This window comes from Trachinotus anak, unplaced genomic scaffold (genome assembly GCF_046630095.1).
Source record: "Trachinotus anak isolate AG129_WGS33_773 ecotype Australia unplaced genomic scaffold, CSIRO_AGI_Tana_v1 ptg000015l, whole genome shotgun sequence".
Lineage (NCBI taxonomy): Eukaryota > Metazoa > Chordata > Actinopteri > Carangiformes > Carangidae > Trachinotus > Trachinotus anak.
Window position 1 is genome coordinate 9,640,001 of NW_027273866.1, and position 25,645 is coordinate 9,665,645.

General features: G+C 42.4%; 1 protein-coding gene across 6 annotated transcripts in view; it reads left to right on the forward strand.

The window, feature by feature from the left end:
- tnika (TRAF2 and NCK interacting kinase a) overlaps nucleotides 1-25,645 on the forward strand; it is a 61,428-nt gene that overhangs the window by 3,254 nt on the left and 32,529 nt on the right. For all 6 annotated transcript variants that reach the window (XM_071498969.1, XM_071498973.1, XM_071498971.1 and 3 more), the window contains exons 2-3: nucleotides 8,404-8,469; nucleotides 25,092-25,148. In XM_071498969.1, coding sequence (XP_071355070.1) covers nucleotides 8,404-8,469; nucleotides 25,092-25,148 — 123 coding nt within the window. The remainder of the gene's footprint in view (nucleotides 1-8,403; nucleotides 8,470-25,091; nucleotides 25,149-25,645) is intronic.

Consider the following 25,645-nt stretch of genomic DNA (forward strand, 5'->3'; position numbering starts at 1 on the left):
CTCATGCCTTGTCTGGTCTCTGCAACATTTGCTGGTGTCGCACATCAGCCCCAGCTGCACCTGTATAGATGCCTTCACTTGAGTGGGAAAAGCCAAAGTTACAGGCAGTCACAGCCATCTCACTGCTGTTTCCTGTCTTTGTAACTGACAACCAAAAAGAACAGTAGAGGTTGAAACGCTGTGTGGTTTTTTTTTTACAGTGGTTTTTATGTAAAATGATGATGCGCTCTTATGCACACACACACGCGCACAGGTCAGAGGCGTCAGAGGCACGGGTTCATCCAGTCAGCTGATGAGAGCAACAGATGGTAAACCAGCAGGAAGTATAGCCACGCTCGCAGGCATGCGCGCACACACTGGCAGTAGACAAGTGTGCTGTGCAGGGACTCAGGTGTGAGATCTGCAGTGAAAGAGAAGGAAGGTGAGGATGAAGGGATGGTCACACGGTCAGAGAGAAAAAAAAGACAAACAGACGCAGAGGGAGAGAGCAGGATTGATGGCTTCAGAGAGGGAAACAGGACGTGTGAGGATGAATGCAGCTCAGGGAGACTTAGAGGAACAATGAGAGACACAGAGAGCAGAGAGGGAAGAAGAAGAAAGCAACAGAGGCTCTGCTCGGGCTAAAGGTGGAGATGTGACCAGTGACCAAAGTAGTCCAAGGCATAGGCCCCTCTCCAGATCTCCTCCCTTCCTCCCTCCCTCTCCATCCCTCGCTGCCCAGTAAGACCACATTCCTCGGCCGTTCACCACGGACGCCATAGTAACGGGGCCACAGCAGTGCCCAAGGCTTACACAGAGCTTATTCATGAATAGTCTATATACTGTATGGCAGTCTGTCGCTGAGAAATACCCCTCTCCCTCCCACCCTCTTTTCTACTCTGCCTGCCTGCTTCTAGTTGACCTATTTTTCCCCCCCAAGTCACTGATAGAGCCACATCAAGTCTTTAATTCTCTACTCCACTTATAAAAGAACTAAGATGTACAAACTGAATGCACTAAATATGAAGTTCCTAACTTAAATCTGCCAAATTCCATTAGTAATCCCCAACATTTTACTAGAAATGTCCCTTTTTCATACGTGCTAGCTGATTTAAGGAATAGTAACTCAGCCTATACCAAGTAAAGGGAGGATAAACAAGCAGGTTGAAGGCAGGTTTTCCTGGGAAAATCCTGTCATCCACAGGAAGAGACATAGTTTATGTTTCCAGCCAAGAAAAACACCAGTGGTTTGTATTTAATGTAAAGTACAGTTTCTGAGCAGATAAAGTAAATGAATTTCAAGGAAAAAGATATCACTGCGGTAGCCACAGCCTTTGATTTCCAAATGGCTTCTTGGAAGTGCAGAGCATAAGCAACACACGCAGTCAGCAAAAATCTTGCCAGCACATAAAATATAGTAAACACAAGCTGTGATCTTTGAGATTATAACTTTATATTATAATACATTATGGTTCAGCATGCTTTAAAAACTTTTAATGATATATTAAAACATGAGTGTGCACAAGCACACACTTTCTAACTTGTTTTTCTCCTTCCTCTTGTGCTGTACACTCACACTTAATCTGAAGTGCCTTGAAGGAATCATGTGCATGTAAACAAGTCCATAGTAGGAGCTGAATCCCTCCGTTGTGTCTGACTCACATGGTGCGGGGCAGGAAGGCAAGACAGATGGATGGAATCGACAGAGGGAGAGAGCGGCAGGCAAAAAATCGAGAAGAAAAGATGAATGATGAGGGGGACGGAGGGCTGGACGGAGAGATGACAGGGAAAGGTGTGAGATGACAAGTTGGCAGAGATGGATGGAAGGCGAGAAGCGAGAAAGGGATGGGTTCATTAGCATCTCAGAACAAACTGTAGCACAGATCATCTTCGGCGGGCTGTAAATCTGTGATTAAGAGTTGACTCCTGTTAATGTACTGTACATGTCTGGGGGAGATGTACTGGGAATAAGGCCACCACAGCATCTACTTGTAAAAGCAAGCAGTGGTGAGCTATGTTGTTAAGTGTAAGTGGTTTTATAAGAGGCAGACCCGGCCCCAGCATGACTCCTATCATCCTCTTAGGGTCTCTAATTCAATCCACCTCACTTCTCTGTAATTCACTTTCTATAGACAATAACAGCACTCACCTGGCCGCTGCTCAGACACATATACTAAACATACACAGCAGGCCAACATGAACTAGACAAGAAATAGTCAGAGTGAATGAGAAATCAATCGCTTCTCAAATTTTTTTTTTCCAATCTATTTTTAATGCCTGACCTCTCACATATTTGGGCATTGTACTGTGTTAAGATAATTCATGTAGCACCAGGTTAAGCTAAGTGCACTGTCTACAAAGTATGCAGAGTAACCTTTATAATATTTAAACTAGAATTGGTAGATTTCTTTTGGCTTCTTGGGGGCAGTGGAACCATAAACACAACACTGACAAACTGTTTATACATCCAACAAATACAGTAACACTAATTTGGTGCTAGAGAGGTAGCACAAAGTTGTGTATTGGTGCTTTCTGCTGATAAAACGCTGCCTGTTGGAAAGTATAGGTTGACGAGAGTGAATGAGACTTAATCAGAACAGTAAAGTTGTGGGCTATGAAGCCAAAACAAGAGGCTGGAGAGCTTAATCTTAATATTCTTGCACAAACTACATCGCTGTCATAAAGCTATGTCTGTGAACAGTACTGTTTAAGATCTGGGTCTGGTTGATAGAATCATAACATAACGAAGCTGCTTAGCGCGACTTAGTTACACTTGTGTCGAAACAATTAGTTGATTAATTGCTTTGTTGATTGACAGAAAATTAATAAACTGTTTTTCAGTTAATTCATTGTTTAAGTAATTTATCGAGCAAAAATACTTGATGTTTGCTGGATGCAGCTCAGTCCTGGTTTTCTTTCCTTTATGTTGTTGGAAATTGACTGTGTTGGATGCGGGAATGTTGTTGAGACTAAACCAGTAAATGACTTGTCAATGAATCAGAAGCAGAATCAGATGGAGACAGACAGTGGAGAGTATGGATATGAAGTAGGCCTAAAATGTTCTTTTCATGACACAAAGAACAAACTGATTCGTGTTTTTGTCTATAAGAAGTGCAATTTGTTTTGATATTGCAGTTTATCTCTTCAGTAATTTGTGCCACTGTGTGAACACAACCACACAGATTTCGCACATCTGCACTGATTTATTACTGCTCTAGTGGAAGTCTAATCTTCACTTATTGCACTGTCTGTGTTTTTTTTTTTTTTTTTTACCCTGAGAGTCACACTAACAACTTCTCTATCTGTCACATTTTGTTTCCTTCTGATCCTCGTGTGGATATTGATAAGGTGAGATGGATGTGGATAGAAATGTTTCGTCTTAAACTGAGAGAGAGAGAAACCATAACAGATACACATCTCATGCAAAGGCCTCTTGTCTGTGGCAAATAAATTTTATGTTCCTGGCTTTAAAACCGAATTTGATCTGGCGTTTACAGCCAGTTCTCTAGTGTAGCCCATTTTCTCCTGCACTTCAGTCACAATTTTGTTGTTTTCATAATTGAATTTGATGTTTGACATGACAGGCTGACGGAAACAGACAGTACAAACTAAAAGTGGTTTAGATTAGAAATCTATTCATTGTTCAACAGGTGTGGTATTTTTCCCTTCATACTTGGAAAAACATAAGAGGGCACAGTCTGTCTCTTGTTTGAACTGAAGTGCTTACAATGAATCAGGAAGTTGAGTTTAAGCCAGAGACAAGAAAGCAAACAAAAACAGAGAGCTAGCCCCCTTAAGAAGTGTTTGAGTGCTCTTCAGAATTTGGCAAGTGACAATAGCTTAATAATTACCATTAATTGCTCAGCTTCCTCAATCAGCCAGTCGTTTCCTTAGTTGTCAGTTCGGAGAACTTCAAGGCACTCTAATGTAAATGAAAGGTCTTTAATTAAGGCAGGAGGAATATACTGTATATGTGTTTCAGCCGAGGAATCTGCCAGTCTTTATGATGTTACATAAGCCTTAATGAGGATAAGTCATTTCGTTTTGTGAAATAAATCAGTTTTGAATAGGTCAAACTGACCCACAACACTATAGAAAGATTACAGATAAAAATGGTTGCAGTTGTATCTGATAACACTGATGAACTTCTCAAGAATAGTGGTCCAATGTGGTAAGGAAATGCTAATGTATTATGGTTGTGTCCCTTATCATCTTAGGTTCATATTAATTTTAGCAGTCATCAGGTCACCTGAGATTTTTAATGAAAGTTGGTTGTTCTGGTTTTAGGCTTAAGCTTAGAACAAGGTTTAGCTTTTGGTTAGGTAAGAGTTAAGGCAAGGAATGCAGTGGAGAGGATTAAGGTTAGTTTCAGGAAGGAGGGAATGAATGCAGTCAGTTAAAGTCCTCACACACGTTGTAAAGTGGCTTTCTCAAGAACTCCAGCCCTGCACTCTAAAACCCATTATTTCTAATGGCCTATGCTGCACATGGGCTGATATCCCCTGTTTGGAGAAAATAGTAGATTCAGTGCTGCATCTGTCTCAGTGTCCTTGTGCCCAGACTGGGTCCTGCTTCATGCTCGCTTTGCTCAAATGATGCTTTGAATATGGCACTGAATGCTGGTGAGATAATATTGTTCCGTCTTCAGACTTCTAGATAAGTGGTGAGTGAGTTCCTATCTCAAAGATACTTATGATACACATGTCATTGCTGTTGTTGTGTGAAAAGCCTTGGAAATGGAAGTTATCTTTAAAAATGTCCTCATAGTAAATGAAGGAAGTCATGCTACTTTGTGGGTTTGGAAAATTCTCAGATGTCTGGTCTGATAAGAATTTCGAAAGATGGTGGATAAAGTAAAAAAAAAAAAAAAAAAAAAAAAAAAATCTGCACTGTCACTGGGGTTAAAGTAAACCTTCTCTCAGAAGTTGACATTTTGAGAAATTATGTGTGTCTGTGTGTTCATCATGCCTCAGCGGGCTGATCCTCATTCTTACCTCTCTCAGCACTTTTGTTGTTTTGGGAGCTATATTTAATGTGTTACTGTCATTCAGCAGCGTCAACGCGCACACGCACTGTGATTCATTTGCCACCAGTGAGGTCATGTGGCAGTCATGTGACTCTGCCAAATGCACAGCACAAAACACAAATTGAGAAGAAGGGGAAGGGGGGGAAAAAATTGTTCCAGTCATAGGGAACTCTAAACCACAGACACACAGACGTGCACACACACACAAACACACACACATGCAGATGCACTGACAAAGCCTGGCACATGCAGAGAGCTCATTCTGCAAGTGGCCTATAAAATATGAATGATATCGTGCTATATTTTTATCAGTGAGCCTGGGGACATGTATGAACTAGAGCAGCAAAAATTCTCTGTTTCTCTAGCCACAGCACTCATTCTGTATTCCATGCGTGGAGCAAAGGAAAGCTCCACATGCCTTCATCATGTGCTTGTTGTTCCTATATGCATACGCATTTACTGCATGTGCTTGTGTGTGTGTGTGTGTGTGTGTGTGTGTGTGTGTGTGTGTGTGTGTCTGTGTGTGTGTGTCTGTGGCGTGCGTGGATTTTTTTATAATCTGAATGTTTCTGTTGAGTAAAAACAGGAAGATGAAGAGGGCGCATCCTCATAGATGTGTCTTGGGAGTTGCTGTCAGAACTTCGTATGCTGCTCTGAGAGTTAATTCACACAGCTGCCAAACACACACACATACACTTACTAGGAGAGAGAAAAAGGAAGTGCGGGGAGGAAAACTCTACCTGCACAAGCAGAAGGCCTGATGGCAAAGCGAGCAGCTGCACTGCTTGCAGAATGCTGCTGTCTGCACTCTTGAAAGAGGCTTGCAGTCTCTCTCTCCGACTCCCTCTTTCGCACATACACACGCGTTTAGTTAGACACACACTTTTCATTTTGTGCCCACTCGTACTCGTTAGAACATTTGAACACTAGCCCTCGTGTAGGAGTTTGCTTTTGGCACAGTACGTGTGTGTGTGGTTATATGGAGAGAGCGAGACAGCGGGAGGATGTACTTGAGACAAAGTGTGAGAGAATGAGTTTGTTGCCATTTGTGTGTGTGTGCGTTTGAATGTGAGGGGAAAGTGCACGTGTGCGTCTGCACTACACAACAAAGAAAAGAGGGGTGAAAAAAAAACGACAGGAAAAGGAAGGAGAGTGCAAGAAAAGCACAAGGCCCTATCTTCAGAAACAGCTGACAGGTTGACAGGTCTGCTGAGACCCGCAGAAACAAACATATAGAGACAGAGCAAGGGGGGGACGGAGAGAGGGATGGAGAGAGGGACTGGGGAAAGAGACAAGAGAAGGAGGGATAAACTAGGAAAAAACTGAAGAAAAAGATGGTGTTAAAATATACACATGCAAAGACCTTGAGCATGTACATTTATTAAACTGTAACATCCAAAGTGCACTTGTGAAGTTTTCTTTCATTTTGGCCATGAGCCTGTGTTATTTCCTTCCCTACTGTGGCAGCACACATAGATCTGCATGTTGTGCCAGCAAAGATAACTTAAAGTTCAGCTGAAAAACATTCACAGATGTGTCATGAAAGAGAGAGCAGTGCAGAAAGCGAGGCGTGATGAGGTTAGAGGAGAGAGACGGGGATGCAAATAAGCTGCACGTGTTACTTCTGGAAGTGAAAATAAAATGATGCTTTATTGAGAGGGGAATTGTCTGTGAAAAGTGGGTATCGTGTAACATCATCTGTCCTGCAGCTTTGCATGAGTCCCAGTTCAGATCTACACAGTAGTGCACTTTATTTTGGTGAATCAGCAATGAAAAAAGCCTCTAGCTTTGCCCACTGTGGAAGCTCTCATTGTTAAACATCTTCTACGGCTCGTCCCTAGTAGATAGTGTAGAGCCATTTTCAAAGAGGAAAAAGGATGAAAAAAAGGGTGAAAATTACTTTGGATATTGGTGTATTTTGAGCCGACGCGAGTAAAATCAAGGTAAACCACATTACAAGCAGTGCATCATGAGAATTGCAAGAATAAGAACCACATCACCCTCCAAAACCACACACTTGTGTTATAAGGTCATTTACAGTGTTGGACTGCTGATAATATACATTTACAGACACTGGGCTTCTAATCACTGGACTGTGGACTTAATATCATTAGTTGACGAGGGCCCAATACTAGCTACTTGCACCTCTGGCAGAAAGAATGAGGGCTAAAGTTTATATAAAGTTTACACTGAAGCAAAATGAATGATGGTATGTAACATTTAGAAAACTTTATAATGCCCTAGACGCACAGGGAGAAAAGAGACATAAGAGAAGCTGGTAAAAGGGCCTCAGTGTTCGTGGGAATCGGTTGGAATGAGAGGAGCGTTAGAGAAAAAAGTACTTGTCCTGGACTCTGTCAGGAATGAAGGAGAGGAACACTGAGATAAAAGAGTGAGAGAGGCATAGATGGACTTGGGTTTGTTGGAGGAGCAGAGAGAGTGTGAAAGAGAGAGGGAGAGAGAAGGAAAGAGAGGGTGAATACCGGCTATTGTTGCAGCAACACGCAGCAGAAAGGAAGGGGGAGGTGTGTGTGTGTCTGTGTGTCTGTGTGTGTGTGTGTGTGTGTGTGTGTGTGTGTGTGTGTGTGTGTGTGTGTGTGTGTGTCTGTTTGTGTGCACAGGGGTCAGTGGGTTTTAAGCTCTGCTCGAGCTGCTCCTTGTCAGAGATGCGTTGAGTTCTGTGTTGGCAACCTAGCGACTGCGGGCTTAAATTATTAGCTGGTCTGGACACAAGCCTAAAACAATCCAGGACTGCATTTCAGACCAATGTATCAACACCCAGAGAGCTCAGATGGTAGAGCAGGACACCGGCACGGCCTGGGTCAGAAGCGTTCACTGCTGTAACACAGAAATGAAGGAGTCGACAGCTGAGCTAGCGAGTCTAACTTGCTCATAAGGACAATGTTATCTTGCTCCTGTTTTGCAGTTATAATATCTATCAGCTTATTTTAGTGTGTTAGCATGCTAGCATTTGCTAACACAAAGTTCAACCAGTATTTGGATGAATTAAAATTTGGACCTGATAGTGGTGCTGGATGAAAAGCCAGTCACCCAAGTTACATTCATCATATCAGCCTCTGAGGAAAAGTCAGGGTCTGACCAATATTATTACAGTTAATCTCGAGGGGGAAATGAATGTCTGCACAAAATTTCATGGCAGTCCAACCAATAGTTATTGTAGTCAGGATCCAAACCGGAGTGACCAACCTTACATCTGCATAGCCATGCTGCTAGCATGGCTAAACAATGTCATGCTTTGTCATACATGTGATTATTGTCTATATCTGATTGAGCATGTGGCACTGGATTATTCTAACAAATTCTAAACATTATTTTGACTTGAATCTTTTAGTCGTATTCATCCTAATAATCCTGCTATGTTTTCTTTGTCTTTCCAGGACCCTGCTGGCATCTTTGAGCTGGTTGAGCTGGTGGGAAATGGCACCTACGGGCAGGTGTACAAGGTAAAAATACGTACAGACTTTGATACGCCTATCGCTCTGATGGCACGCTCCCCCATCTTATCAACTATTGTTTACTCTCTCTGAGTAGCCTATATGGAATAAAAACTAGAAATGTGCACTGTGACTGAAGGAAACAGAAGACAGCAGATAAAAGCAGTGCACAAGCTTGAGAGAAATGGAGTGAATGTAAAAGAGACTTAAGTGTAGTGAATCTGGGGCACATTAAAATGCTTTTAGGAGAATTTGCTTTACTCCTTTTTCATCTTTCTCTACTGTATTTACCTTTCTTCCTATACCTCTGCAGGGGTTTTTTTAGTTTCTCTACTGAGATGAGATATTTGAAGGGGAAGTGTTTTGGCCATTGACAGGAGGTGCTTGTGATTGGTCTGGTGTTGTGACATCACTGTGGTTTGAGGTTTCTGCTGTCAGCTTGACTCAGCTCCTTGCTCCTGTCATTTAAACACTATCTCTTCATCCATGTCACTGTCTGAACTTCCTCTTCCCTCCATGGTGGCCCGCCGTTCGGTGGTCCTCATTTCCTTTTCCTGTTTCTGCTCCTTCCTATCCTGTCACTCTGCAGGATGTTGCACCAGCGATGCGGCACTTTGTTTAACAACCTCACTCTGGAATAAACATATGTTTGTTCAAATATGTGACAGTGTGGACATGTGAAGGCCCTTGTGAGTGCATTTATTTTGTGTGTGTGAGACAGTGTGTCTAATGGAGCAGAGAGTCAAGGTCAGACACTAATGGAGACTGGTCCTTCTTACAGCTGATTGGACCAGATGAAAGGTCAGGCAGAGGTCAGACATTCTCCTCCACACTTCTAGAAATAATTTGACATCCACATGTGGGTTTGTATGTGCGTGTGCGTGTAAGCGACAGAAGGCAGTGAAAAAACACAAAAGGACGGGAGAACAGAAGAGTTATGTGTATCCATTTATTGCTGACTCTGCTGTCTTGGTGAAAGTCACGGCTCATTTACTGGCTGACATTCAGCCGGTCTGTTCCTATACATTACTGAGCCACAGAATGCCTATGGCAACAGGACCGGTCTGTTGGCTCAGGAGCCCATTAAGCTCATCCACACTGGTTTGTGATTGGGTGTTTCACAGTGTATAATTCTCCACACTGAAGTTTATTCTATTACCGCTGTTGATAGCTTCAAAAATGACATTCCTACTGTTTTATTTTTTTAGTGGCTATTTGGTGTTAAAATTTCCGTTTGGTGCTAAATATGATGAACTTTAGGCCTACAAAGCTCTAACAAATCTGTTGTACACATTCAAAACTCCATAGGTGTGAAATAGAAAATAAAACAGTAGAGCTGAAACCACAGACAGAAAATGAAGTTGCAACTATTTTGATAATTTTTGAGGCTATATTAAGAGAAAATGCTAAACATTACCTATTGATTTGTAAGGATTTGCTGCTTTTCTTTCTCATACCTGATAGGAAACAAAATATCTTTTTCGTTTTGCACCATTGTTTGCACAAAACAAGCAATTAGAATATGTAACCTCAAGCTATAGGAACTTGTGATAAGTATTTTTCACAGTTTTCTCAAATATTATAGACCAAAGGTTAATCAAGAAGATAATCACAGTATTAATTGATAATGAAAATAATTGTTAGTTGCAGCCTTAAGAGAAATACTCATTTTCAATTCAGAATAGTGTGTCGGTTCAAATATTGCCCTTGAGTGCTGTAGAAGTAGGTACAGATGTAAACTGGAAAATATTGGTCTCATACATACAGATAAGGAGCAGAGTCACTTCAGCAAAAATGCCATCTATTTTAAATTCCTCAGGCGATTGAGCTCCCTCGTCGAGGCAAGCCGCCTGAAGAGGATCAACTTCTCGTGAGCAGGTGAATCTCTGAGTCACTGAGATGATAAATTGACCTTCAGCCTGGTGGGTATTAGTGAGCCGCAATTGCTCCGGCTTGCTCCGAACCATTTTAGACACTTATAAAAGAAACACATAAGAATAGTGTGTGCAGCTTTGGACTGTTGCATCCCCCAGTCTGGATCAATGAATCCTTGTCAGTGTGCTGTGGAGTGAGCACAGGTGGAGACTGAATGTTTGCTCAAATGTAAAGGTTAGAGTCAGGTGGGCTGTAAACATGATTTTACAACTCGTTTTGATTTTACTCAGCGGGCCAGGGTTCAGCTTTGCTCTGCAGTTTAAAACCACTGAGAATCACCAGACGGCTCCTCTAGAACACACAACCTACACAAACTCTTTTGTTTTGCTCCTTGTTGAATGTAATTGTGAGATTTATTCAGATTAATAGTAAATGTCAATGTTACTGGATAAAATCTAGCAGCAAATTTACTTCTTTTCATTTCATTTCACTGAAATAAAAAGAGTAATCATTTCTGCAGACAAATTTAGGCTATGTTTAGGATTATTAAAATTTTAATAAGCTTCTTGGATGAAGTGAAAAATGCGTCAGCAGCTGACATTTTTGAGATTTGCATTTTTATTGAACAGAAATATGATACGAAAACATCTCAAGACAAACAGTAATAGAAAAAAAGTTATTTTTACCTTTTCTTACATGAGGCACTTTGGTATCTTTTCCCACAGAAAAAGCAACGGCATCACTTTTATCCCAGTTCGCTGCATTCTGCTGCTATAGTTTTTACTCTGCATACTCTGTGTAATGAAGCTAGAGATATGTAGGTTTATGTGTACCCATGCATGCATCCTTTTGTGTGTGTGTGTGTGTGTGTGTGTATGTGTGTATGTGTGTGTGTGGTCAGCACAGTGTTTTATATAATTGGTGATAGAGGGCCAGTAATGTGCCACGTAGCTGCAGCTCTGTGATTCTGGGAGCAAGAGATAACAGGTTTATCAACAATTCCTCTCCCCAATCTAGTTAAATGATAGAGATCTGTCCCTCAGTGCTCTCTCTCTCTCTCTCTCTCTCTCTCTCTCTCTCTCTCTCTCTCTCTCTCTCTCTCTCTCTCTCTCTCTCTCTCTCTCTCTCTCTCTCTCTCTCTCTCTCTCTCTCTCTCTCTCACTGTCTCTCTCTCCATCTCTCTCTTCACATGTGCACCTAACATCTCTTCTCAATTAAAGAGAAAAGTTGTTCCAGGTTGTTGTTTTTTTGTTGCAGCTTCTATGTCAGCAAAAAAAAAAAAAAAAAAAGAGTAAAGAAAAACAGTTTGGCTGAGAACAGTGATAGACGAGTAGCCGCAGTGGAAAGATAATTTTAGCCTCACTTCCTCCTCAGTCTCCCTTTCTCATCTTACATATCTATTGCAGGTTTTCTTTCTTTGTTTTTCCTCCTCTGTCTATCCCCCCCCCCTCGCTGCGTCATCCCATCCTCCTGCACATTTCTCTTATCAATATGTAATCAGGTTTTTCTTCATGTTTTCTCTGTTCTTTGTTTTTTTTTTTTTGAGTTGAAACTTCCCTGTTGAGCTGTACTTAAGGGAGCAGCCTGTGCCTACAGTATGTGTATATATAGCTTCTACTGGCTGCTCTAAAAGGACCATAAATAGAGAACACGGGTAATGCTGAATAATTAAACACATTCTCTCTCCACTTCCTTCCCTCTTCATCTTCCACTCTCTCTCGCTCTCTCTCTGCCTGTTTCTCTCCAACTGTTGTCACTCTCCTTCTCATCATCTGCCCCTACATCGCTCCCTCATTGGTATTTCCTCCCTTTATTTTGCCACGTCTCTCTCCTCCACCCTCATCTCTCCAGCCCTCCCTCCTTACCCTGCCCACTTCTTTATATATATATATATATAAAGAAGTGGGCAGGGTGACCCATTCATAAATATATATATATAAAATATTTGATGGGGTTTATGGGAATTGCATTTCTCCAAATTGAGGAAGGACTTCACATGGTGCCATGGCGGGAGGCGGGCATGATGAGCATTGCTGAGCAGCCTTTGGCCGGAGCACCAACCAACTGACTGACTGACTGACTTGACATGACGATTTATTGACTAACAGACTTATTGATTGACTAATTGATTAATCACATCTCTTCGTAATTCCTGTGGGAGAAACCATTTTTCTCCTTGATGGATGCAAGGACAAGTTGAGAGGGCAACTAATCATATCTCGGTGCCCAAAACACAAACACACACGTTCACATACATGTGCACAAACAAGTGAACGATGACACAGTCATCCCATTGTCTCATCGACGGTCTCCTCGGCTTTGGCAGCAATAAAACATTTCCGGTGTTTGTGTGGGTTTCTGTACGTGAATGTGTGTGTATGTGTGTGTGTTTCTCTCCATGACTCTGCTGTCTCCATGCAGCAAAGAAGCAGGAGAAAGAAGAGGAGGCAACCAATCTTTTTCTCTTCGATGACAGAACACATCCACTCTGCTCCTCCTGAGGCAAAGTGCTCCATATACTCTTTAAATATTCACCAGGCACTCTAACACACACACACACACACACACACACACACACAGACATAAACACACGGTAGAGCAAAGTGAGGGTTGGAGACCTGGGCCGTATGGGCTTTTATATACTCATCCACGGTGACAGCGGCTCTGTACAAAGAGCAGCATTTACTGCACTGGTGTGTGTCTGTATGTGTAAACCTGTGTGTGTGAACAAGGGTTTGAAGGAGGATGCATGCACGTGTTGTGACAAGGCCTGTGTTTGTTTCATGTTGTCAGGAGTGAAGGTGTGCGTGTGTGTACTCTTTTATCATGAGTTGGTGTTATCTTTAAAACGGAACAGTTGAGACCACGTGCCACAAAACGGAGGAGTGTGCAGTTAAAAGTCTTCACTGATTATCTTGTTTCCATGGCGATCTGAGATCTCAAAATGTAAACAAATGGATGGAATGTAGATTAGGATTTGGGCTCAAAGAAATGTTTTATCTCATTACCCAATCACATGTATCTTTCTCTTCCTCTCTTTCTGTCTCTGTCTCTGTCTCTGTCTCTTTATCGTTTTTACCTGTGGTGACTCACCTCCTTTACTCTTCCTCCTCCTCCTCCTCCTCCTCCTCCTGCTCTGCTCGCTTAAGAACCAAATAAAACTTCAAAGATTTTTATTTTTTATTTTTATCTTACTTATCTGCTGGATGTCACGCTGCAAAGGACTTTGGGAGATTTTTCTCTCTGCATGCTCGCCACAGCCGCCCCTCCACCACACATGCTCCACGCACACACTTCAGAGAAGCAGCATGAAGTGAGAAAGCTTGGCGTGAGAGACTCTGAGAGGGGATGGAAGATATAGAGCGACTTCATTTATTCCTCTTTGTTTGATGTTCTAAACTCCTCCTGCTAGTGTTTGACAGCAGGAAGGAAGATCAAGCAAGCGAGCATACACAGTCTGTATCTCTTTGAAACTAGTCATTGATAGACTGCACTGAAATGGCAACTTGACAAATCACTGTATCTCTACATGATTTTACTTCAATTTAATGTGTTGTTTTTTTTTTTACTATGAAGGTTGACGTAAAACAAACTGCTGTAACTTGTAAAACCCTCCATAAATCACTCAATAGGAGTAACATATGGATCCATTAATGATTGGCTATTTATTAATGCTTCCAGTACCAGCACGACCTGAGCCTTTTCATTGCAGGCTTCTTCACAGCTCCACTGGTGCAATCAGTGATAAAATACATTGTTAAAATATCTTGGTCAGACACAACCTCTTCCTATTCTATCTGTTCATTTACATTTGATGTTAAAATAGCAATTAGTTCTGTGATACTGTTTATTTTCGGTCCTGGGTACAGGTCTGTCTATTCCTTTTTGATCAATTAATTGTTAAGTCTATAAACTATAAGCATTTTTATCAACAATCCATTAGTGTGGGATTGATATGGTTTATTTAGATGACATAGCATGCGTGCACGACGCCATGGATTCTTTTCAACCCATAAAGGGATGAATTATTGCATATTTTTCACTTGACAGGGAAAGATGTTTGCCATTCACCTAATATCAGGCAGTCAAGTATTTGCTTGGAAGTGGTCAGCAGATTTGACCAAACGGTAAAATGATATTCCACCATTAGTATATTTCAAGTGTATCTTAATTCTTAAACAAGGTGATAAATTAAAAAAAACAAATGGGTTGTGGTTGAGGTGGAGCAGAATGGAGACTCACAGTAATGCTGTAATTTGGGTCTGAATCTCATTGTTAGCAACAACACCCGGGTGGTACTGAGAACATTACTCATTAATCATCCTCCCTTAGAAAATGTATAGGCTAGTCATGTTCACCGTGTCAGTGAATTGCAGTTAGCATGAAAAGGGGCTGACACTGGTAAATGAAGAAAGAATGTAGTACTGTATGGACGCATTAGTGCTAATGGGGATGCTGTCAGAAGGTCTCAGCTGGGAGTGTATGCGGGCTATAGGGCTCAGGCACGGTTTGTGTTTATGCGTGCACGGTAAGTGGATATGTGTTTGTGTGTTTGCCTGTTGCCACGTACATCGCGTGTCCCCGGTGTAGGGGCCACTGCTGCAGATGTTTACACTGTGACTCTGTTTCATTGCCCCTCTCTATCGCTGTATTTTATGTTGTTTGGTGTTTGTTAGGCATTGCACTGTCACACTTACTGTACTCACACACACACACACACACTTGCACCTCTGGAGTCGTTATGAATGAACCGTGAACTGTGACAGAGGTGGATGTTGCTTGTTACCGTGGGAACAGTAGATGTGCTCGTTCCGCCCACATGCAGCGACACACACACACACGCTCACATCTGGCAGTGTGTTCATTAGCCTACATACATCCACTCTCTGTCTTCCCCAAGGCCACACGCTCCACTTACCCACAATTCACTCCTGCCACCCAGACCAGGGTCAATTACCCATGCCTGCTGTCAATAACGATCTCTGTCTGTCTTTCTCTCTCATTCTCTCTCTCTCTTACTATATGTTTTCCAGTGAGATCCACTGCTCTTTAATTGATAGTGTGCACTGTAAAGAGCTATTTAGCCAAGACCTTTTTTTTTCCACAGTGTGAATTACTGCTCATCAATAGTTAAATCAATAACCTATACCAGCCCTGACTCTCTCTATCACTCTTTATTCTCTCTGTGTCCACTCCTTTTTCTGACTAATCTGCCTATAGCTTCTTATTTTTGTTTAGTTTTCCTGCTCTCCTGTTCCTTTTTTCCACCCCACCCCCCACCCCCCAACCTCAGCTGTTTCTTCCTCTCCTCTCCCTGTTCCCTCTCTCACCTCCAGCCTGTACAGTAAATCAGCTCGGCTTTTTGTTTGACCTCCAGAGCCGCTGGAGCGTGAGGCCCAATGTGCTGAACCTGCCGCTTTGCCTCCTCGCCGCAACCCTTCTCCTCCTCTTCCTCCTCCTCATCCTCCTCCTCCTCCTGTAGTGTTCCCTCGCTGGTGCCCGCTCTCTGACTCTCTGCCTGTGCTTGTTCTGCAGATGTTGTAGTGTCGAGTGAGTGAGTGGGTGCAGGGCGCACGGCTTACTGAGTGAATTACTCATTGAGTGCATCAGTGAGTTAACCTGTAAATGACTTAGAGACTGAATGAGGTATTACATGAACTGCTTTAGAGGAGATTGTGCAGCTTTATAGATGCATTTCAACAACATATCAGGGCACAGTTCATGTGATTATATGAGCAGTAAGTTTGTGTTTCATTTAATCTGGGTCAGCCTCAAATGCTTAGCGTAAATAAGCTTTAGACACACACATGTTCATCCTGTTAGGGCTGACGTATATCAAAAGATGTATTATGAGGACAAACCTTTACTGTTTTCTGACCTCACACACACACACACACACACACACACACACACACACACACACACACACACACACACACACACACACACACACAGGCGCACAGGTTCTTTTCACATACATAACTTTAAATCATGTTTCTTGCTTTGTGTTCTGTTTTGTGTTTTCATCCTCAAGCGCATTCACACCACCCCAGGGAGTGACGGATGTGCTTGTGTTGCTTATGCTCAAACCTGTGTATTTTCCTGTGTTTGCTTCAGTTTAATGTGCCTGCATTTGTGATTATGAAGCACTGCGCCAAATCCACCGTGACCCCAGATTAGCCTGTTTCTCGTATGCGTTTGTGGGTCCAATCGCTTGTTAATTAGCTTGTAGTTCTGTGAGCAGGCAGGTTAATGAGCAGCTATATTTCAGGCTGCTGATAGATTATTGTTTCAATAGGCTTTAGCCGATAACACCGGTTCACTCAGAGTGGAATCAACACGCGCTGGCTGTCTGTCCGCAACGTTCGGCTTCTTCTTCCTGCAAACTCCCCTGGCCCGTCAATAAAAGCCCTCTGGACTATTCTGCAGACCATTGCTCTCATCTTTCATCCCCTCGTCTTTCTTCTTTCTTTTCCTTCATCACCTCCGCCTCCAACCTCCTTCTCCCACAAACTCTCTACTTGTATATATTTCCCTCATCTTCGCTCCTTTTAAATCTCTTCCCGTCTCAATCTTTCCCTCCCTCCTCTTCCTTTCTCATGTGTGAGTGTGAGAGCAGCCTCGGGGTGCTTCTATATTTCCTGGGCAGTGCAGTAGTAGATTGGAATGGAGGCCTTTGTCACTTTTATTTACTGCCTCACTGATTCCACAACAGCGTGTGCGCATGCAGTGTGTGTCTGTGTGTGCGTCACTGTGTGTGAGCATGTGTGCAGATGCAGAATGATTGCAGGTGTTTGAACTGCAATGAGGTGTGTCTGGGAGCATTGCCCCTTTATTTCTCTGGGCTCCTTCGAGCAGAACCGTGTTTGTAACGTTTGTTAGCCGAAAGTAGCTTTAATTCGGCATCACAGCTTCAACACCTGCCACCGAGCATGCTGGGATTGTAAACCCTGCAGACTAGAACCAGTGGGTGTTGATACCAGGGTACAGACTGAAACACCGGTTGTCTGAAATCCTTCAACCCTAACACAGCTGAACCACAGTTTGGTGTGTAGGAGTGTGTGTGTGTGTGTGTGTGTATATGTGACAGCTCTGGGCAACCTCCTTCTGGGACCTGCCTGTCAATGTATAGAGTGAAAGCCCAGGGGCACATCCCATAGCCCAGTTCTCCCCTGTGATACCGTTACCATGCCGACAGGCTGTATGCCAGGAGAGCATGCTTAGATGACATCCAGCCACTTCTTGCCTGATGTCTGTGAGTGTTGTTGTGTGGATTATCATGACAGCACAGATTAGGATTATGATGTGACCCATTTCCTTTTCACAAAGAGCTGGCAACACAATCTGCCAATTCATTCCCAGTTTGAGTGTTTATGTATACATTCATGTTTTTTTTAGCACTGGTTTTTCTGTGTTCTTTACAAACAAGGGACATCAAGACTTATGTAGGTTATGGAACCATGGTTGCACAACATTGCCGAGTCTTTGAAGATTAAGGAAAAACATATGAATAATTAGATTTTTTACTTTTATGGTCACTGTCTGGCAAACGACATAATCAGGAATACTTCAGGGTACATTATTACCAAAAAACATTGTAATTAATGAGTGAGACAATGAAAGCTAGCTGACAAATGATGAACAAACACAGTGCAGTATGTGTACAAAAAGATCATTTGAGTCTGGTTGTTGCTTGTAGAAAAGCGGTTCTTCTTTTGGTAGCCAGCTCTGAAATGTCACGTGTCACAGCACCAACAGGTAGAGTAGGGTTTTCCCCCAGGAAACTGTTAAGCATGGTACATTGGCATACCTTGTTTTATGATTAATTTAGTTAGAACATGAAGGTCAGATGTAATAGCCACACTCTTTATATATAGGGCACTTACTCTGCGAAATAATGCCTCAAAGATCAATGTTTTATTGATCTTTATTAAAGAATTGTACTGTTTTTGTAGGATTTTAGTGGAGGAAAGTGGCCCATCTCCCTCTAAAACACTGTGGGAAACCCTGCAGTTTTCTAAAAAAAAAAAAAAAAAAAAAGGCCCCACTTGCTACTGCAATTGAACAGTCCCCCACAATGAACGTCTTATGTAAGTTTCGGGTCTCTGCAAGGTGATTTTTAATCTTCTTGAAGTGAGTAGAAACCAATGGCCGCCTGGAAAGTAGCAAATCAATCTTAATTATGGTAGGTTTTTGGACATAGTCCCCAGTAATGAGATTTGTAGTTAATGGGCTAAAACATGCTGAACCACGGGTATGGGTGCTTAAATTTTGGTTAATGTTAAAATTATAGATTTAAAAAAAAAAATCAGGTAAGGATCAGTTTTTAGATCAGACAGCTGTTGTGCTTGTTCATTTTAAAGTAAAACTTGGATGGTCTTCTTGACCTTGCAGCTTGGCCACATAGCAAGATGCACAGTGAAATTCTCATTTCTCAATCTCACCTTCCTACCTACCTTCTACCCTCTCCCTCCTTCCTTTCCTCACCTCTTCTTCTTCTTTTAAATAACAACTCTCCCATATCTGGACAATCGGCTCTTATTCCCTGTCCTCTTTCTCTTCCTGTGTGTGTGTGTGTCTGTGTGAGTGTGTATTTGTATCTTTAAGTGTTGTACCCACTGTACTTTGGCCAGCCAAGACAGTTGCTAGGCTACGACAGGAAGTGTCCTGCATAGTAAATGTGTCCGAGAGGGGGGAGTGGGGGGCGGTGGGGGAGTGTGGGATCTGTGTAATTGACTTGGCAAGGGCACGGCGTGCACACAAACAAACAAAATACACACACACACTGTAGACGCATTTCTTAAACTCTCTCTCTCTCTCTCTCTCTCTCTCTCTCTCTCTCTCTCTCTCTCTCTCTCTCTCTCTCTCTCTCTCTCTCTCCCCCTCATACACACACATGCACACAGAATTCCTGCGTATCATGATATCCACCTGCAGGTTGTATTAAGGTAGCGGTTAGCAGGTTGCCTCGTCTAACTGAGGCTGCATGTGAATTGATGAAGAGATGCTTCCCTCTGTAGCCTGCAGTGTGTGTGTGTGTGTGTGTGTGTGTTTGTGTGTGTGTGTGTGTGTGTGTGTGGGAATGTGTGTCTGTGTGTGTGTGTGGGAATGTGTGTCTGTTCCCCTTAACATTTAGCTCCATATAGCAGCAGAAAAATCGTAAAAGAGAATCATTACACACACTCACAACCTCCCCTTCTTCATCCCAAGCCACACACATACTCAGACATACTGCAAGTGCTTTACTGGCGTTTTACTGTCACTTGACGGGTGCAATTAATCACAATTATGTGTTGATGATAATTAGTGCAAGAGGTGTAGTGTGTGTCAGTCTGACACCTCCCTAATGCTGCACATGGAAGGGAGCAAATGAGATGAGATAGCACCATGTTATCAGAGCTACAGTTACATTATGAACTTATATAGACAGCACAATCTGAATTACAGCAGGGTGATGCTCAGCAACAGACAATAGTATTTTAACACGAGGAAAAAGGGTCTTGAGTGTTTATTATTAATCGCTCTTGAAGTGCTGTACAAAAAGAAGATGATGCATGGAAAAAATAAGAATGATAAACCTTCTAAGTACACAGACGGACATTGTACCGGTGCTGAAACAATTAGTCGACTGACAGAAAATTCATTGCAAGCAACTTTGATGATTGATCAGTTCATTAACTGAATACCTTTGGGCTTTGGCCAGTTAGCCAGACCAAAGAAGCAACTTTCAGATGTCACCTTTGGCTCTGGGAACTTGGGAGGAAAATGTACAATATTATTGGACATTTTCTAAGCTAAATGTTAATCAGTTTGTCAAAATAGTAAGCATTAACAATCCAATAAGTAATATTGATAAGTTATCAAGTAAATAAATTTTCCAAAATAAAAAAAAAAAAAAATTGATAAATAAATATTTTTTTTCAAGTTCCAGCATCTCAGCTGTGGTCATGCACTGCTTTTTTTGTGATTAAAAAAAAAAAGGTTAGATGAAAAAGAAGTGGTAGTTGCAGCCCCAGCTTGCACTTAAAAAATGAAGTAGTAATTGTTAAACAGTCTTAAAATATAAGACTATATAAGTGTTAGTTATTGCAAGGCATTTTTGTTTAAACACATTAAATTTGAGGTGTTTGAGATTTTTGGCTTGTAAACAGAGTAAACCCCTGATTTATTCACAATCTAATGAGCAGTGTCTGAAACATTGCACATAATAAATGGACAAATAAACAGCTAAACAAACAGAGGGAGAAGAGTCAATAATCCTTTACCTTTTAGTTTATTAATGAAACAATAAGCATTAACACAATAACCGCACTTACTATTCTGCTCTAAAATGACAAATATACAGGAAATATTATTAAACATTTATACTGCAAATGACCTTGGTTTATGGAAGCATATTCGTATTTTTTTGGGTTGGACCACTGGAAATCAACCTCCAGTCCAGTCCAGTCCAATTTGAGAAACACTGACCCGCAGGGAGCACGGCGAGTAATGACTCCTCCGTGATGGGGCTGCCTGAAGGCTGATTGGAGATCAGTTTGGTATCAGTTTGCTGCCTCCATCACAGCACGGCCATTCAAGCGGAGCAAACATAGTCAATTTGGTCTGTTATCGCTCAAACACACCTGGCCTGGCGGCATCTCAGCTCCTTGTGGGTGTGTGTGTGAGTGACAGATGTTTTGCTATCATATTTGGTCAAAAATGCCTCTACAGGATTAAGGAGGGAAAATATATGGTGGATTGGACACATGATTTCCTAGACCTTATTTGAAATGCCACTGTGATGATTGAAGTTAATGCACAGCATACTCAGGATAATCACGGTTGGGAAGTATTAGATGAAAGCATTTGTGTGCAGAAGCTTATATATATATATATGTGTTTGTTTTGCTTTGTGGAGGCACTCAGGCCCACGTCAGCACATTGTGGTTTACAGAAGGCGCACGATGCATTAGCAGAGGCAAAGTGAAAGGGTTGCACAAAGTCCACGGTTTGTGTCATATTTGCTTGTCAAGCTCGAAGCTGAACGCTGTTTCACTGGCATTCACGTCCAGTTCACTCATGTTCATGTAGGACCCGCTTTTCACAGGCCACTGGTCTGAGCTGCGAGGCATCAGAGGGAAGGAGACACAGAATACAAGGGATGGGGAGAGGGAAAAGTAAGCGAGACATTGAGAGGGAGGAAGGGAGAAAATAATGAAAGGCATACAGAGTAGATTGTGGGAGTTAAGAGGGTTACATAGTGAGAGAGAATCGGAGGGATAAGAGAGAGCGAGAGAGAGAGAGAGAGGCAGAGGGAAAGAGTGAAAAACTGCAGATCTAGGTCAGAGAGGCAAAGCAGTCAACAAACGAGTGGAGGAAGGGATGAACAGGCCTGTGAGGCTCAAACATGCTCGTTCTGAATGGAGCGGATCAGGGGGAGAGTGAGCCATCCCCATGAGAAAGAGAGAAAGACAGAGGGGGAGGACGACAATGTGAAATCTTTTCGCATTATTTATCGTCACCAGGGCTGCAGCCAACAGTTGTTTTTCATTTGTAATTAAGGGAACAGTTCAACTTGAGAAGATGGATGCCATTCTTTTGTGATAAGACAGCAGCTAGCTGCTGGTTAGCTTAGCGTAGCCTGGTCTAAAGACTGGAGGCTGGGAGAAACAGCTAGCTTGTATAATCCGTGCACAAACAGAAATATAAACATGCTACAAGCTACATGCTACTATTTCTTGATGAACAACAGCTGACAACAGAGGTTTCATGGAGTCTTGCTGTCACCCTGAGGTTTGTGAGCAACCAATAGAAGTACTTGGTGACAGTTGCTTGTTCTGTGAGACCAAGAGTCCAAAAACCAAATTAATTCAAATTGCAATGACAAAAAGAAAGGAACATTTTGACACCTGGGATCAGCAGTTTAGCGTCATAAATTGTTGTTGTTGGTGAAACACTTTCAGTTATATTCATCCAGAATTGTTTTGATATCTTTGTTAAACACGTTATCCCTTTAACTGCTTTGCAAATACTATTTAGTTGACATTCATATAACCCGAGATTCCACCCCTTTCCGCCGTCGATGAATTTGAAAATAAATGAACAGGGGGAGGACAAAGAAAGAGCGAGAGATGAAGATGATGAGACAATGCTAATTCCTTTCTGTTGCTCCTTTCACACTTGGTCATTTAATAAGGCTGGATGATATTACTGCTCCAGCAGGGAGGGAGATACGGAGGGAGGGGACGGGAGGTTGTCAGGTGGCTCAGAGTAATGAATCTTTATCCAGCTCTGATGATATCCATGTCCACTATCTATTTGACACATTCTCTCTCTCGCTCTCTTAGTCGCTCTAAAACTCTCTCAATCAATCTCTCTCTCTCTCTCTCCCCTTCCATGTCTCTGTGTGCACATGCGTGGGTGTTTGTAAGAGTTTCCTCTGTCTGTGTAAGTAGTCGAAAAAAAAGGGGATATCTTATTGTGTTTTGTGTGTGTTTGTGTGTGTATCTGTAAGTGTGTGTGTGTGTCTGGGTTTCTGGTTGGTAAGTGGCTGTAATTCCTTTGTTGGTCTCCAACAAAGCCAGTCCTTGTGTTCGTGGAATTGGGGCAGTCTGATCCTAATGAGAAATCCCTGTTCAATCTTTCCAGCTCTTTTACTCTCACAGAATCTGGACTCTGTGTGTGTGTGTGTGTGTGTGTGTGTGAAGAGAGAGAGAGAGCGAGAGAGAGAGAAAAAGAAAGAATGATCATAGTCTTCAACCATCCAGCGGTGCTTCGTTTGCATTGTGCGGTGCTGGATTGTGGCACAGTGAATTATCATATTAAAAAACCCTGACTTTCTTTTTAACAATAAATCAGCAAGTTTAAAAGGTTTAAAAAGTTTTTTAATTCCAGGGGAGCTGTTTAATGAGAAATTTAACTCATGACTATAAATGCCCATCATTCTGGGACCTCAGCTGATGTTAATGTCTTGCCAGTCGTCTTGTGGGAACCCACCAATTGGCAGGCCTATAGCCATGTACAGAAGTAGAGTTTTGTTCCTACTTACAGCTCAGCAGGATGATTGTGATGACTTCTGATGTATAGTAAACAAGTGGAGCAGTTTGTTTACCAACTGATAAGTACTTGTTATATTGTTTTTCCCCCTTTAACTTACTAAATCAGTCTTTAATTTTGAGTTTGACCCCCAGTGTAAACACCAGGGGACCTAATGAGTAAAAACATCGCTTTTTGGAATCAGTGGAGAGCGAGGGGGCAAGTAAGCTATTGAGTTGCCTACATTTTTCACAGTTAATAACATAACCTCCAACTACTCACAAGCCATTCATCACATAAAGTGAGTTTTGGCCAGCCTGTGGGTACAATTGATCTGTTAAAATTACATAAAAATAGAATGTGAAGTGGTGAGAATGACTGAATGCAGAGACTATCCCGTTACCGTAAAATCACTCCTGCAAATGAATTGCATAGCAATGAAACCACCAAGTTTCAGCCATAACATATCTTTGTTCTCACTCGCTTCTGCTTTGGCTGGAATGCTGTTTATCAGGATGGCCCTTCGATGAAAGCCCTCAGGAGGCGCTTTAGAGCCAGACCCTTAATGCCATCTGGTTTATAACGATTCCACCACGAAAACAGTTCTGCCCTTGTTTGGTGTGTTTGTGTTTGTGTGTCCTTGCCTGTGTATGTGTCAGTGTATTTGTTTGTGCCACCGCTGCTAAGCTGTTCCGCTCAGACTGTAACATGCTAATCAGTTGAGTCCAGACAGGTGGAAGTAATAGCCTTCAGTGGTTTTAGCGGCTCCAGCCCTGTTAGCTTCATTAGCTAATCACAGCCACAGATGCTCTGTTGCAAACGAACCACTTGGGCCTTCCGTTCGCCCCCCAGCTTCCAATCTCCTGGTTCCTCGCCTCCTAGCTCCCCCAGGCATCTGCCTAGCCTCAATATTACACAACACAGGCGGGTGTGTGGATGGGTATCTGTGTCTGTGTATCCTCTATCTCTTGTCCGATATCTCAAACACAGTCAAATGCGTTTTTACTGAAGTGCATGCCACCATTTTTGGACAACGCCGAGTCATATCACAGTGACAGGCCGAGGCGTCCTTTTGACCGTGCGAGTTGCTCTCAGCTGTGAATTACCATCACTTCTGACCACATGAAAGTGATGTTCGTACATGTTCGGCTCATAAGGCTGACTTTAACCTGTGATAACACATTCACTTGGGAGCAGTTGATGATTTAAGCTGCTTTCAGGTGGAAAATCCCTGCTCTTAAAAACATAAATGGTGTAAACAAACCTGGAGCAGCATTAAGAAGCATGAATAACTTGAACTGTGATGGCCTACGGGTGGAAGACACTGACCGTAGCTATGTCCCTGTCTGACTGGAACAAGGGATGATTGTTGTGTATCTCTGCCCTCATTTTCTCTCACTGTCAAGCATCTAATAAAGACTTGAGATGCCCCCCCAATAGACAGATGATAGATAGTGTCTTTGGACAGATTACCGATTGTGTAGGCGATTTTAATGATGTCAAAGTATTTTATTCTTAAAAAGTCACATACTACATTTTCCACTGATTCGCCTGTTTATTATATGTTTTTGGAACCAGTGTAATGTTTGACTGAAAGAGAAAGATTTCAAAAATTGCGCAATTGTGCTACGTTACAGTTCTTGAGAAAAGTGTAAGCTGTTGACACTGACATTTTTCCTCTCTTCTCTTTGCTCCATCCTGTCTCTCTGCCCGTCCCTCTCTTCTCCTCCTTCCACCAGGGTCGCCATGTTAAGACGGGGCAGCTGGCAGCCATCAAGGTCATGGATGTCACCGGGGTAAGAAACACACATTCGCGCACCCTGTGGCACCCACACTCACGTATACCTCCCCACGCACAGTAAATCATCTCAAGTGATTATACCATCCTCGACCATGGCATCTAATTATGAGCGATGAGTCAGTGCTGGAGTGCATATCTACGTGCGTGCCTGCACGAGTGATGTGGCAGAGAGGAAATGAGGACAGGGCCATTGCCTTGGTAATATTAGTTGGAGGTATTAGGACAGCAGTGTGGTCTCAGGTGTGTCTGTAAAGCAAGAGGGAATCTCAGCTATATTTAGACATCCTCTCACCGTACGCCTCTCTGTCAGCACTCGGCTGCCAGCAACACAATGAAGGTCTGCAGGAATGAGGCAACAAAGGAACTCATGAATGAATGAATGAACGAAGAGGAGCACGAACGGAACGGTTGAATGAATGAATGAGCGAATGAATAAGTAAATGAACATATGCCGGTGTATGGAAACGAATTGCTGAGCAAATCACCAGAGGA